The sequence below is a fragment of the Phycodurus eques genome, chromosome 3, assembly GCF_024500275.1.
Source record: "Phycodurus eques isolate BA_2022a chromosome 3, UOR_Pequ_1.1, whole genome shotgun sequence".
In the NCBI taxonomy this organism is placed as follows: Eukaryota; Metazoa; Chordata; class Actinopteri; order Syngnathiformes; family Syngnathidae; genus Phycodurus; species Phycodurus eques.
In genome coordinates this window covers 21,360,802-21,373,733 of record NC_084527.1, presented here as the reverse complement: position 1 = coordinate 21,373,733, position 12,932 = coordinate 21,360,802, and the positions used below count along the sequence as shown (strand labels likewise).

The 12,932-nt window shown below is 45.0% G+C and overlaps 1 protein-coding gene across 3 annotated transcripts in view; it reads right to left on the bottom strand.

Annotated features, from left to right (window-relative positions):
* Window positions 1–12,932, bottom strand: part of sncaip (synuclein, alpha interacting protein) — a 16,786-nt gene extending 3,854 nt beyond the window's left edge. The window contains exons 1-13 of one of the 3 annotated variants that reach the window (XM_061672462.1): window positions 12,853–12,932; window positions 11,356–11,839; window positions 11,064–11,144; window positions 10,917–10,989; window positions 10,443–10,733; window positions 9,808–10,052; window positions 8,803–9,007; window positions 8,247–8,512; window positions 7,677–7,856; window positions 5,476–5,589; window positions 5,266–5,391; window positions 1,488–1,657; window positions 1,359–1,412 (exon numbers count right to left, since the gene is read on the bottom strand). In XM_061672462.1, coding sequence (XP_061528446.1) covers window positions 1,359–1,412; window positions 1,488–1,657; window positions 5,266–5,391; window positions 5,476–5,589; window positions 7,677–7,856; window positions 8,247–8,512; window positions 8,803–9,007; window positions 9,808–10,052; window positions 10,443–10,733; window positions 10,917–10,989; window positions 11,064–11,120 — 1,781 coding nt within the window. In that variant the 5' untranslated portion in view covers window positions 11,121–11,144; window positions 11,356–11,839; window positions 12,853–12,932. The remainder of the gene's footprint in view (window positions 1–1,358; window positions 1,413–1,487; window positions 1,658–5,265; window positions 5,392–5,475; window positions 5,590–7,676; window positions 7,857–8,246; window positions 8,513–8,802; window positions 9,008–9,807; window positions 10,053–10,442; window positions 10,734–10,916; window positions 10,990–11,063; window positions 11,145–11,355; window positions 11,840–12,852) is intronic. The other 2 variants (XM_061672461.1, XM_061672463.1) reach the window with 2 other exon arrangements.

Sequence of the window (12,932 nt, the reverse complement as noted above, 5' to 3'; positions counted from 1 at the left end):
GATTCTAAATTTCTCTAGCCACACCCTGGCCTGATGCTGCCACACTTGTTCTCAATCGAGAAATCACTTAAACAGGACCTGCCTGACAAAGTGAAGTAGACCAAAAGACCCTCAAAAGCTAGACATTATGCCAAGACCAAAAGAAATTCAGGAACAAATGAGAAATAAAGTAATTGACATCTATCAGATTGGAAATGGTTACAAAAGCAATTTCTAAATCTTTGGGACTCCAGCAAACCACAGTGAGAGCCATTATCTACAAATGGCAAAAACATAGAACAGTGGTGAACCTTCTCAGGAGTGGCCAGTTGACCAAAATGACCCCAAGAGTGCAGCGATGACTCATCCAAGAGGTCACAAAAGACCCCACAACAACATCCAAAGTCAGCGTTCATGACTCTACCATAATAAAGAGACTGGGCAAAAATGGCCTGCATGGCAGAGTTCTGAGACGAAAACCACTGCTGAGAAAAAAGAACATTAAGGCTCTTCGCGATTTCATCAGAAGACATCTTGATGATCCCCAAGACGTTTGGGAAAATACTCTGTTGAACTTTTTTGAAGGTATGTGTCCCATTATATCTGGCCTAAAAGTAACACCGCATTTGAGAAAAAGAACATCATACCAACAGTAAAATACGGTGGCGGTAGTGCGATGGTTTGGGGCTGTTATTCTGGTTCGGGACCTGGAAGACTTGCTGTGATAAATGGAAACATGAATTCTGCTGTCTACCGAAAAATTCTGGAGGCGAATTTCCAGCCATCTGTTCATGACCTCAAGCTGAAACAAACTTGGGTTATGCAACAGGACAATGATCCAAAACACACCAGCAAGTCCACCTCTGAATGGCTTAAGAAAAACAAAATGAAGACTTGGGAGTGGCCTAGTCAAAGTCCTGACCTGAATCCTATTGAGATGTTGTGGTATGACCTTTTAAAAGGCGAAAACCCTCCAATGTGACTGAATTGCAACAATTCTGCAAAAATGAGTGGACCAAAATTCCTCCTCAGCGCTGTATGAGACTCATAGTGAGTCATCGCAAACGCTTGATTGCAGTTGTTGCTCTTGTTAATAGGTTTAGGGGGCAATCGCTTTTTCACACAGGGCCATGTAGCTTTGGATTTTTTTTCCTCCCTTAATAATAAAAACCTGCATTTTGTGTTTACTTGTGATGTCTTTGACTAATATTTAATATGTGTGATGATGGGGAAACATTTAAGTGTGACAAACATGCAAAATAAATCCATCAGGAAGGGGGCAAACACTTTTTCACACCACTGTATGTGTCTACATGCATGTGCGTGTAAATGAACGCGCATATGCGTGTGTGTGTAGTGTGTCCGTGTATGTGTGTTACCTGGTGTCAAGTTTGTGTAGTTGTTTCTGTAGTGTTGCCTTCTCAGCTGCTTGTCTGCAACACAAGCATGTGCCCGTTTAGTGATTAAGCTTCATGAGTTGAGTTGAACACTGTTTTTTCTGCACTGACTCGGTGAGCTGCTTGGTCAGCTTGACGACCTGTGACGCTAAGGACATGCACGTTTCCACGACGACCAGGTAGCGAGCGCATGGGCTGTGACCTTGACGCTCCGCCAGCTGTGAGGGTCGCTCGCCGTGCTGGTTCAACACCGTCACGTTGGAACCGTACTCCACCAGCGTCTACACACACATTCACCGCATCACAGCGTCAGACTTCAGGTCAGCGAGCAGCGAAGTGTGTCTGCTTGTACTTTATAAAAATATGCTGTAATAATTAATTACAATGTACAATGGAGACTTGAGAATACAAAAGTGCCGTGACTTACGAGTTTTTCATGAAACATGCCCCTTGCTTGGCTGATTTTGATGTATTTATTTTTTGGTCTACAAATACGAGCGAAAAAATTTGAGACACGAGCGTGCTTTAAAACCCCACCCCGACCGCTAGATGGCGACGACAAACTCCACAACATCCAGCCACCCTCACTTCACATTGGCTTCCTTGCATAGCACAGACATGCAAACACCAAAGGCATGAAAAAGGTGACCAAAAAAAAAATAAGTTTTAGGTGGGGTCTGGGGGGATCCCGCAAGCCCGAGCAGAGAATGTTTTGGATTTTAACATAAATTAAGCAATAATTAAGAAGACTCTTAAAAGAAGACTCTTAAAAGAGTACAATAAGGCAAAAAATAAAAAATCTTCACACAGAAAAACTTATTTACACCGCTCAAGTACATGTCGATGTACAAATTTAAGATTAGAATTAAATTTGCCTCATTTCTTTGCTTTTTTGTTTTGGCCTCCAACTTGAGGCAGGCCCATCTCCACCTGCATGTGATGCCTGCTTCAAGCTGTGCCACATGCATAGCATCCTCCTCTTCAAGCACTCTCATTCTGGAAAAGAATTGACTCAAATCATTGTCATTTCACTTTATTTTTCATTATTAACAACTTCAAAGGCTCATCCCAAATGCATCCTGCAGGAGAATATTAAGTACAATATTTTTCTGTTTTTATTGGCCATTTATAAATTTGAAGTTAGTTCGTTCTGTGTTGTGACATAATCCTTAACAGGTCTCCGTCGCTTAATACATTTAACATTAATCAGTAAACTAATTGGATAATTGTAGCCCCATTTCCTAATGAATACAAAATGTACTAGCAGATCAGCTCTTGTCGCCGATGTTCCGTGTGCTTGGCTGTTCCACTCGGGACCACAACCAGGGCCTCGACCCGCAGCACCTCAACGTGAAAATACAAAAGACCAGTGCAACAAATACGACACTGGCTGATCTGATGAGCAAAGATGTTGCTTAAATAGAGCATGTCCGCTCCAGAGGTGGGTTGAGTAGCCAGATATTGTTCTCAAGTAACAGTACTGTTACTTGACAATTATGTGACTCAAGTAGAAGTCAATTGTCGTGCCTCCAAAAATTACTTGAGTAAGAGTAAAAAGTACGCAGTGAAATTATTACTCAAGTACTGAGTAAATAGTGAGTAACTCGTAACGTCACTCGCGCTTAAATTGGATGACGCAAACAGCGGGAGTCAAAGTCGTAGTCTCGCGCACGAAATACTTGATGAATAAGCAATAATTGATAAATAAAAGTAGCGAGTGACATTTCGATCATTGTAACGGAGTTTTTTTCTGGTCTCGTCAACTCCAGTGACTTGTGAGCGCACAGATGGAACCTCGGGCCGCATATTCGTCCGCCGCAGAGTAATATTCACAATTACATCTGTGTGTTGATGGGTGGAATAGCTCTAGCTGCCAGCATTCAAGGAGTACGAAACAGCCTATGACGTCAGTGACGGCGACTCCCCCCCTCCAGTAAAAACTTACCGGATCGATACGATTTACGTAAATGGCCTATTTTGAGTTCAAAACGGCGAATTTTGGGACTTGCATGTATGATAGCAGGGGTGCACATGACAATTTTGCTGTTGCTGCGGGGCGCGTGGGACGGTGGGGGTAGCTCACTGGGGGGTGGCTTTGGGCCCCCTCGGCCTCCTCAGGGTGGCCGGTTTTGGGGCGCCTCAGTGGGGTCGGTGGACCACCCTGGATCCGTCGGTGTGGGTGGTGTCCCGTCCAAAAGATGTATTTTGACGGACTGTCGTAGCTGCTGTACAGCAAGACAGAGACGCCCCCGCCCTACGGAACCCGCCCCATTGTCAGGGGCACCTGCAAGCACTCAGCCACCATCACCGCTCGCAGGTGGTGCCATTTGCGGGGCATTTTCCTGTGCGCCGCAGGCTCACAGCTGAGTCCAACTAAACTGAGAAAGGAACGAAAGAGTTCATGAAAGTGATTCCATTCAGTACGTTCACTCAAAATAATTGTTCGTTTGAGTGAGTTGTTCGTGACTGACAACAAGAGTCGAGCCTCGTCTACCACTGCGCTAACCCCCTCGAAAAAAAGCTTAGTGGTACACAAAAGCACACTGATACAATCAAATTGGGTGCGCTTTTAATATTTTCAGTGTGGATGCGCATCTGCGCACCACTTACCATTAAGCTGCTTTGCCAACTGCCAATAAACCCCACAGAAGATGGGGTTAATGGACTGCACTTATATTGCGCTTTATCTACACCATCACAGTGCCCAAAGCGCTTTACAAAGCCTCACATTCACCCACACACACACACACACACACACACACACACACACACACACACACACACACACACACACACACACACACACACACACACACACACATTCATACACACATTCATACACCAATGGGTGGCTGGTGCCATGCAAGGCGCTGCCAGCCTCACAATTAGGGTTCGGTGTCTTGCCCAAGGACACTTCGACATGCAGGACAGTCGTAGCCGGGATTCGAACCAGTTCCCCTTTGGTCACTGGACATGCTGCTCTACCTACTGAGCCACAGCCGCCCAAGAAGAACAAGAAAGGACGATATATTAGATAAAGTCTTGTTTTGATGCATTTTCCATGTTTGCAGGCTGTGTTTTGATACTGTACAATACCGTTAAGTGGAATTTTTCTACGTTAAAAAAAGAATTGGGAGGGCTGGAAGGGATAAATTGCATTTCCAATCTTTTCAATGGGGAAAGATGATGGGAGATACAAGAATGGTGACAGAATGAATTAAGCTCAAATGCCAAGGCAAAACTATAAACAATTAAACAGTTTACGCATCATGGATTTCATGTTTTAACTCAACGGGCAATGCGCGTCTGGCATGTGCGGATTGGCCACCAGGTGGCAGTATAATAAAGACATACGGCTATACAGTACATGAAGACGATCACAGCTCCCCAATAAGCTACAGTAATTTTTGGTCGTTTTGGCAGATAAAGAATATAGGACTATGTGTATTTTTATGTGGCCTGTCTGCATGTGTTTTTATCACTTGTGCTCAAATATAAGCTTTAAAATGACTGGAATATTGATGCTAGTTACATTCTGCATTGTAAATTAGCATTAAGCGACTATATTTTAATAAGGCTCAGTTAAATTACATAGAGAACATGTAATTCTCTTATTTTTGTTTAGTTTGACAGTAAACGTAATCTGGCAGAGGCAATAAACAGCTTGAAGCCTCTTTTTTTCAGAGATTGTTCACTATCTGCCAAATTGCTGCTTGTATAAAATTCGCTGTCACCATCTAGAGCTCCTATCTTCATTTTTTGTTTGCAAGTCAAAGCGAAAACTCGACCGAGCGACGGTTTGTATCATGAAAATGCCGTAGGTTGGGGCATTCATAAATCGATGTACAACACTGTATGTATCGACAGTATATATGTACTGTATGTGTACCTGTATGCACGTGAGGTGTCCATACTGTGCCGCCACGTGTACACCTGTGTTGCCGTTGTGGTCCACCTCATCCAGAGAGATGGCCTGTTCCTGCATGAACTGGAGCAGCCACAGCAACACCTTCTCCTGCACACACACACACACACATACATACATTAGGTTCGGAGGATCACAGGAAGTAGTGTAAGTGAGCGACATGAAGTGTGGTACCTGTCCATAGCGAGCGGCATAGTGTATCAGGCTTGGATGTTCTCTGGTGCAGCTCAGCTCAGCGATGGCCTCGGTCTCGCTCACCATCCAACGCACACACTCCAGGTGACCGTTCTACACACACACACACACACACACACACAGATGAAGAAGAAAATGAGCTTGTATGTGACAGACACACGTCCTGCTTAGTAGCCAATCAGGTGCCTGGCTGACATATCAGACCTAACTAATCGATCGTGTGATTCACGTTTTTCAACTTGTTTGCCAACTTATGATCACCTTAATAACTTCTTTACCACTAGGTTTGGGCATCGAGTCTCAAATGGAACCGGGACTAAAGTTCCTATTCTCCCAGAATCGTTCACATTTTTTAATTTTGGGTCCTAGTTTCAAAGCCTACGTCTGCAGACCCTGAAGAACAACGCACCGAAAACCAATAAAGAAGAACCAATGAAAACCAAGTAGAAGTGTGTGTGCCAAACGGCGTGAACGGCTGCAACCACAAGTGCGTCTTAACTTTAAAATACAGAAAAAGACCAGTCGCCTCAGTGCCACTATGTCGTGAAAAGTTGGTTTCACGATGTGCTCCTCAGCCTTCAGCGATCTGATCTTCAGTGAAGTCATAATCGGGTGAGTGAAGCAATAAAATACGTCGAATGCCAACAATGAGGCAGCTAACAAGTTAAACGGTGACTTAAATGGTGGGTCAACCAACGTAAATGCAAATAACAAGCTAACAATAGAATGCATTTTCAATACCAGGCGAGCACACATCGCGTGAAAGAGTACATGATTAAATAAAAACAAAAACTGTTTTGAGTTTACACTGTACCTGCTGCTACACTGGACTGGATTGCCTAATTGTTCTACTTTTGTCTGATATTAGTATACACCAGGTTAGCCCATCATTGGGTGCTCACTATCTCAGTAACATGTTTTAAAGTGGCACTAAGCAGAAATCGGTGTTTTGTTTGTTGAAGTACTGAAACATATACAAAGACAATATAGTGCTGAATTGTTGAGATACAGCTTAAGCATTTTCCTGATTTTGTGGGCGGGGATAAAACACAGCACGGGCATACACTTTCTAGCGCCAAGTTCCCTCCCCCGCTATATAACGACAATGTGTTGTTGTTTCGTTTGGCTGCTCAGTTGTGAGTTAGCTGTCCTTAGCTTCCATAACAAAGCCCATTTACCACTCCAGCATGCAATTAGCATGCTAATGATGCCGACACCCTGAAAATGCGTCTTCGCTGGATGCCTCAATTTACAGAACATCTCAGTGACTTTTAAGGTCCCCAAAAATGAGGAAATAAAAAAGCGATGGATTGACTTTTTAAAGACACACGTAGAAGGTGAGCTGAACATCAACACCACCACCTGATCTGTCGTGCACATTTTACAACGGATAGTTTTGTAAACATTCACCACAGACAACATGGCTTCATGGGTAACTTGATACTCGTGAATGGGGCAGTGCCAACTGTCTAACTACCTGGGCTTCCTCCTACCGTGCCGCTGTCGTCAGGTGCCGTGTTCGACAGTGACATTATGTCATAAACAATGAGTGTAAATTGACTTGTATGCTTATTTTTATGATTATAGACCACAATAAGCATTCAACTTTGAAGTTGCGCCTCCTACCGTGATTTTACATCATGTAAGCTATCACCCCCACAGTATGTTTGATTCCTTTTGGCGCATCCATTCGACATGCCCACAGAGCTGAGCGGTGGCCCTTATTATTCAAGTTTTGAAGCCTGATTTCATATACTTAGCGATTGTTTTTTATTATTCATTCAAATTTGGCAGGATTAACATTACTCTTCTCTGTGGTATGTCGAATTTACAATCCATCAGTTTAGGTAAAGATAGGTGATGCTATTATATATTTATATATATACGGTACAGTTAAAAAACAGCTAGGTAATAAATCAAATCTTTACATCTATGCCGTGGGCAGCTAAAAACATTTATGGCCATAGTTTAGACACCCCTTATTTAAACCACGCAAACTTTTTTCACCCTGTCCCTTAAAAGAACCAGAATCGAGATTCGTTTGGAACCGGAATTGAAATGAGGAATCGGAATGGGAATTGTTCAAATTCAAACGATGCTCAACCATATTCACCACACATCCATAACAGCGTGTTGTTAACAATGCTAGCGATAAACAAGATGTCCCTCCCTGCACGGACCTTGACGGCGAGCCCCGCGGGCGTAAGCTGCTGCTGGTTGCGTTCGTTAAGTCCGTCCTCTCCCATCAGAGACGTGAGATGCTGGAGACACTCGGCGTGGCCCTGAGACGCCGACACGTGAAGAAGGTTGTTGCCCACCTCGTCGCGGATAAGCGAAAGGTTGTCAGCAGCCAAGTGAGGCTGTCAGGAAAATACGTTGGACATCAATGTAATGACATCACAAGTGAAAGACAGGAAGTGAGTGACACAAGGTCATAGAGTGTAAGTGAGTGAGAGGAAATGATTGAAAGAAAGTGAGTGATGAGAATTAAGTGACAGGAAATAATGACCAAGAGGAAGTGAGTGAGAAAAAGTGAGTGCCAGGAAGGGAGTATCAGGAAGTTGTGACAGAGAGGAACTGCGTAAGAAAAAGTGAGAAAAATAAGTGAAAGACAGGAAGTGGTTATAGGAAGTAAGTGATGACAATTGACTGACAAGAAGTCGGTAGTAGGAAGTGATAAGAGAGTAGGTGAGTGACAGGAAGTGTGTGATGACATCACAAGTATGAATAAAGACAAGCGATTATCTCACCAGAAGTGAGATTTGACCTTCCCTCACGATGTTTATGATGTTGTGCTTCTTCTTGCTCTCCTCATCCACCTCCGCTCCCCCCCCCCTTACTCCTCCTGATGCTCCTCCATGTTGTCCGCTTGCAGGGCTCCACGGCTTGGAAGAGTCCTGCTTGGCCAGCAGGGGAAACAAGACGCCGGCTCCCCCTACAGGAGGCTCCAGGCCCGGCCTTTGATTCTGGTTGAGGTTCTGTGCTTCTGGATACACCCTGGCTGACAGCAGCTTGTCTGGATCAATCAATTACATAATGAGTATCAGATTGATGATCAACACAGACACACGCACACAAACATATATAATATAGTCCCCTCCAAAGGTATAATTCCTTTGTTTTTGTTGTTCAGATCAAAGGATGAATATGAGACAAAAGTGCTTATGATCCAAAACAGACAAAAGTGCTTATGATCCAAAACACACAATAACTTTTTGTTATTTATGTGTTTTAAAGAGTGAAGATATGGTAATGAGGGGGCATGTCTTGACAATTCACTATCAGGCAGGAGCATGGGGTTCTCACCTCCCTCAAGGAAGGAGGAGAGTGACGAGGAGCAGCTGAGCAGCGAGGATGAAGAGGAGAGCGCCACCTCCTGATGATGATGATGATGGTGAAGATGATGCTGGAGGCCTCCTGAAGACTGAGAACGAGGAAGGTGCTGCAGGTCAGGATCCAGGGACTTGGACTTCCTCAGGTCCGACCACTTCAGGGGGGAAAGGATGCACATCTGCAGGAGGAAGGAGAGGATGAAAGTGAAAAGAAGGGGGAAGGGGAGAAGGAAGAGGAGTAAAAGGAGAATGAGAGAACAACGAGGAAAGGAAGAAAATGGGAAGAGAAGGTAGAAGAAAAGGAGGAAGAGGAAGCATAAGAAAAGGAGGAAGAAGATGAAGATGAGGAGGAAGAAGAGGAGTAGGAGGAACAGGAAGAAGGAATAGAAGGAGGTGGAAGGTCAGGAGGAGGAGGAAGAGGAGGATGATGAGAAGGAAGAGGATGAGGAAGAAGAGGAATAGGAGGAAAAAGAAGGAAGAGTATGAAGAGGAAGGGGAATAAAAAGAGGAGGGATAGGAAGAAGAATAAGGAGAGAATGTGGAGAAGGAAGAAGAGGAAGAGGAGGATACAAGTGAAAAGGAGGAGGATCAAAAAGAGGAAAGGGAGGGGAAGATGACAGAAGAGGAGGAAGAGAAAGAAGAGGATGATGAGGAAGAAAGGGCCAGAGAAGGAAGAAGATCATGTGAGGAGGAGGATGTGGAAGAGGAGAAAAACAGCAAAAGGAGGAGAAAGAAAAGGAAGGACAGGAGGGAGAAAAGAGAAGGAGGATGATAAGGAGCAAGGAGAATGTGAAGCGGGAAAGGAGGAAGACGTGAAGAGTACGACGGAGAGGAGGTGGAGAGAGGAGTAGAAGGAAGAAAAGGAGCAAAATAAGGAGAAGACGAGAAGAAAAGGAGGAAGAAGGGGAGGAAGAGGAGAAGTTGATGAGCTCTTGGTGTCATGTCACATGACCAGCTTTCCTCGTGTGCGCGCATGTACCTGTGCTGCTGCGTTGTTGCTGTCGACGTCCTCTTTGTTGTTTTTCTTGTTTTGCCGGCGTTGTCGCTCCAGCGTGGCTCCGCCCACGTCGCCTGCGCTCATGACCCGTTTGTCCACGGCTCTCGGTAGCGTCGACATCTGCTGGCCGGACGACTTGATGAACGGCACGTCCAGGATCTCGTCCATGTCCAGGTCATAGTGCTCCAGCTCCCCGAGGACTCCCTGGTTGAGCCCCTGGTGGGCACCTGTTATACATAATGAAAACACTCACAAGGAGCATGGAGAAGACACTAACGTTGTTACTGTTTTTTATGTGTTGCTGCTCCATGTGTGCTAAAATAGCAGTTGTTTGAAGGTTTATGATTACGTAATGCTATCAATGCAAATTTCCATTAGCTCATCTATGGTATTTGGCATTATATGTTACCATTAAGCTAGTGGAATGCCTGTGTTTATTGTTGTATGTGTTGCTGCTCTGTGTGTGTTGAAATAAGACATCATTGCTAAGTTTCATGAGGATCGTCAATGGCATTTCCCATGATACAATATGTTAGCATTAAGATAGCAGACTTTAATTACAAATCACATGGTTTAACATTTTGGTGTTTAAATATACAAAGCTAAATTGTTATTACGCTTATCAGAACCCGCACCAGTGCCGTCCACCAGCTTTCCTCCCGTCGCATTGGGAGGCAACTTGTGGTCCTTAGCGGCTAGCCTGGCGTTTGCAGCTCCTCGGTCCTGGTCTTGGTCTTGGACCTTGGAGTCCCAGCCCGGAGGTTCCTCTCTGGTCTCGGGGTGATGCTTGAGAGGAGAAACTCGCTTCACGGGACGGAATTTGCTGTGCGCCTCAGTCACGCCCGCGGGTTTGATTCCCACCACGCCCATCTGGGACGCCACACCTCGACTCCAGTTGATGGAGGGAGCTGAGGAGCAGGTCGAGATCGGGTAGAAAGGAGGAGTAGATGAGGAGCAAATGAAGAGAAAGTGAGAAGGAATATGAACAGACGAGGAGGAGATGAAGAGGAAGGGATGGTTAGGATGCCTGGTTTAAATCCAGTTAGCGTACATTAGCATTAGCCAGTTAGCAACACACTAAGCAATGTTACCAGTTCTCTCCTCAGCTTGTGCATCGTTCCGTCTAGACAATTCCGGAATGTTCTTCAGGGATGAGACGGAATACTGAAACAACACAACAATGTAATAACAACATCACGAGGACAGTAGATGTGTGTGTATGTATGTGTGTTACTGACCACAGTGTCGTCGGAGAAGTCAATCTCATCCAAGTCCAAATACTCAGGAACCTCCATCTTCACACCTCATCACCTCCACACCTGCACACAACAACATGACAATATGACACAACATAACATCTTCAAACCTGACCCTCACAGCACTTTAACACAACACAACACAACAACATGACACAATGGCGTGACACAACATCAACTTGCCAACATGGAAAAGTAAGACAAGAAAAATTAGACATGAAATAAAAATGCACGACAACATGACACGGGAACAACAACAATAACATTATGGTACCGGGGTGGTGCCCCTCTTCCCTCTCCCCGAGACGCGCCGCCGCAGTCGTCTCCCTTCTCTCCCTCAGGCTGTGGGGGGTCCCCGGCTAACTTGGGGCTCACGGTGGGCTGTCAGCGCCTCCCGCCTGGGTCGGGCCCGCCTTCTGGCCCTGCTCTGCCCACTGGCCTACAGCTGGTTTTGGGTGGGGGGGAAGGTGGGTATTTCCCTTGGGGTTGGGCATCCGGGGCCCGTTGGGGCCGGGGCTGGCATTCCGGTTCTCCCGGAGTCGTTGCGGTCCGTTGTGGATGGGGTGTCGGGGACCGGCGGGGGAGCGGCTACGGCTGGCGGGGGGCGCGCCGGGGTGTGCTAGTACCCGGCGGTGGCAGCGGACAGGTGCAGGTCATGCCCTTGTTGAGGTTGGTGGCCGGTCGCCTCGGTGCAGCGTTTGGGTTGGGACTGTGTTGTGCAGGGGTGAGGGGGGGGGGGTCTTTCGTGGTGTGTGGCTCTATTCAAATAAAGTGTAAAAGCATTTGCCTTTAATGCTTGTATATTGTATCCATATTTAATTTGACCTGTTGACGTGTTATTCCAAATACGCAGTACACGTGAATGGTTGGGGGGTGGAAATGGACTTGGGATATAGATCAATCTCGATCGTCTTTGCATCTGAGAAGTTGTTAAGAGTAACAGCGTTGATTATATTTGACGTGATGGCGTGACGCTTTTTTTAGTAGATGTCATTGTCTCATTTCCCCCCAAAAAATTTTACCGACTCGGTCCTTTGTCAATCTCCTCCTTCTTGATGAAATTTCTGGTGGGAGGAGCTCGCATGTAAAAAATGTTTTTTAAATCAGATCACACAGCAGCATACACAACAACTAACTGTACACATCAAAGTTGGGATTACATCTTTAAAATGAAGTGAGCATCATTAGCCCCATTATGGGCACACATCAAAAACAAGACAGAAGTATAAATGATTTATTTGTTGAATTATTTTAGTTTTTTAAAGTTCTTAGTTGTACAAAGGTGTAATATCAGTGAGTCCCTAATGATAACACTTGATTTAACGCAGTGCCTTCATGGACAATCTGTAAACATCAGACTTGATATAGAACAGATAGCAATCTTCAGTTTAACTGAAATTTAATGACACATAAATCGGTCATAATTCAAGTTTAGGAGACACACATATAACATATGTGAAAAGACAAATGTGTTTAGGAGATTTAACCTAATTTAAGAGTTTTTTAAACATATCTATGTGCACTTCTTTTTGTGTGTGATTATTTGGAGTATTTAGACTTTAGCGGATTAAAAAGAGAGTTTCTTGTGCTCAAGTAATCGGCTCAATCGTGGCTAATTGGGAAAGCTAGCAGGCTAATTAGCATCCAGCGATGCTAACGGATTAGCATCCGAGCTAGCCGGAGAGCTGGAAAAGGAGGCGAGAGGAGAAAGTGGAGCTAGAAAAAAAGATGACTTTTAAAACGTGTGCGGATGCTAAGGTGTGTCCGTTACCTGGCAGGCGGGCAGACTGCTAGCAGGGTGGCTAACGGGAAGCTTGAACAGAAAATGTTGTTTTTTCCCTTCTTTTTCCT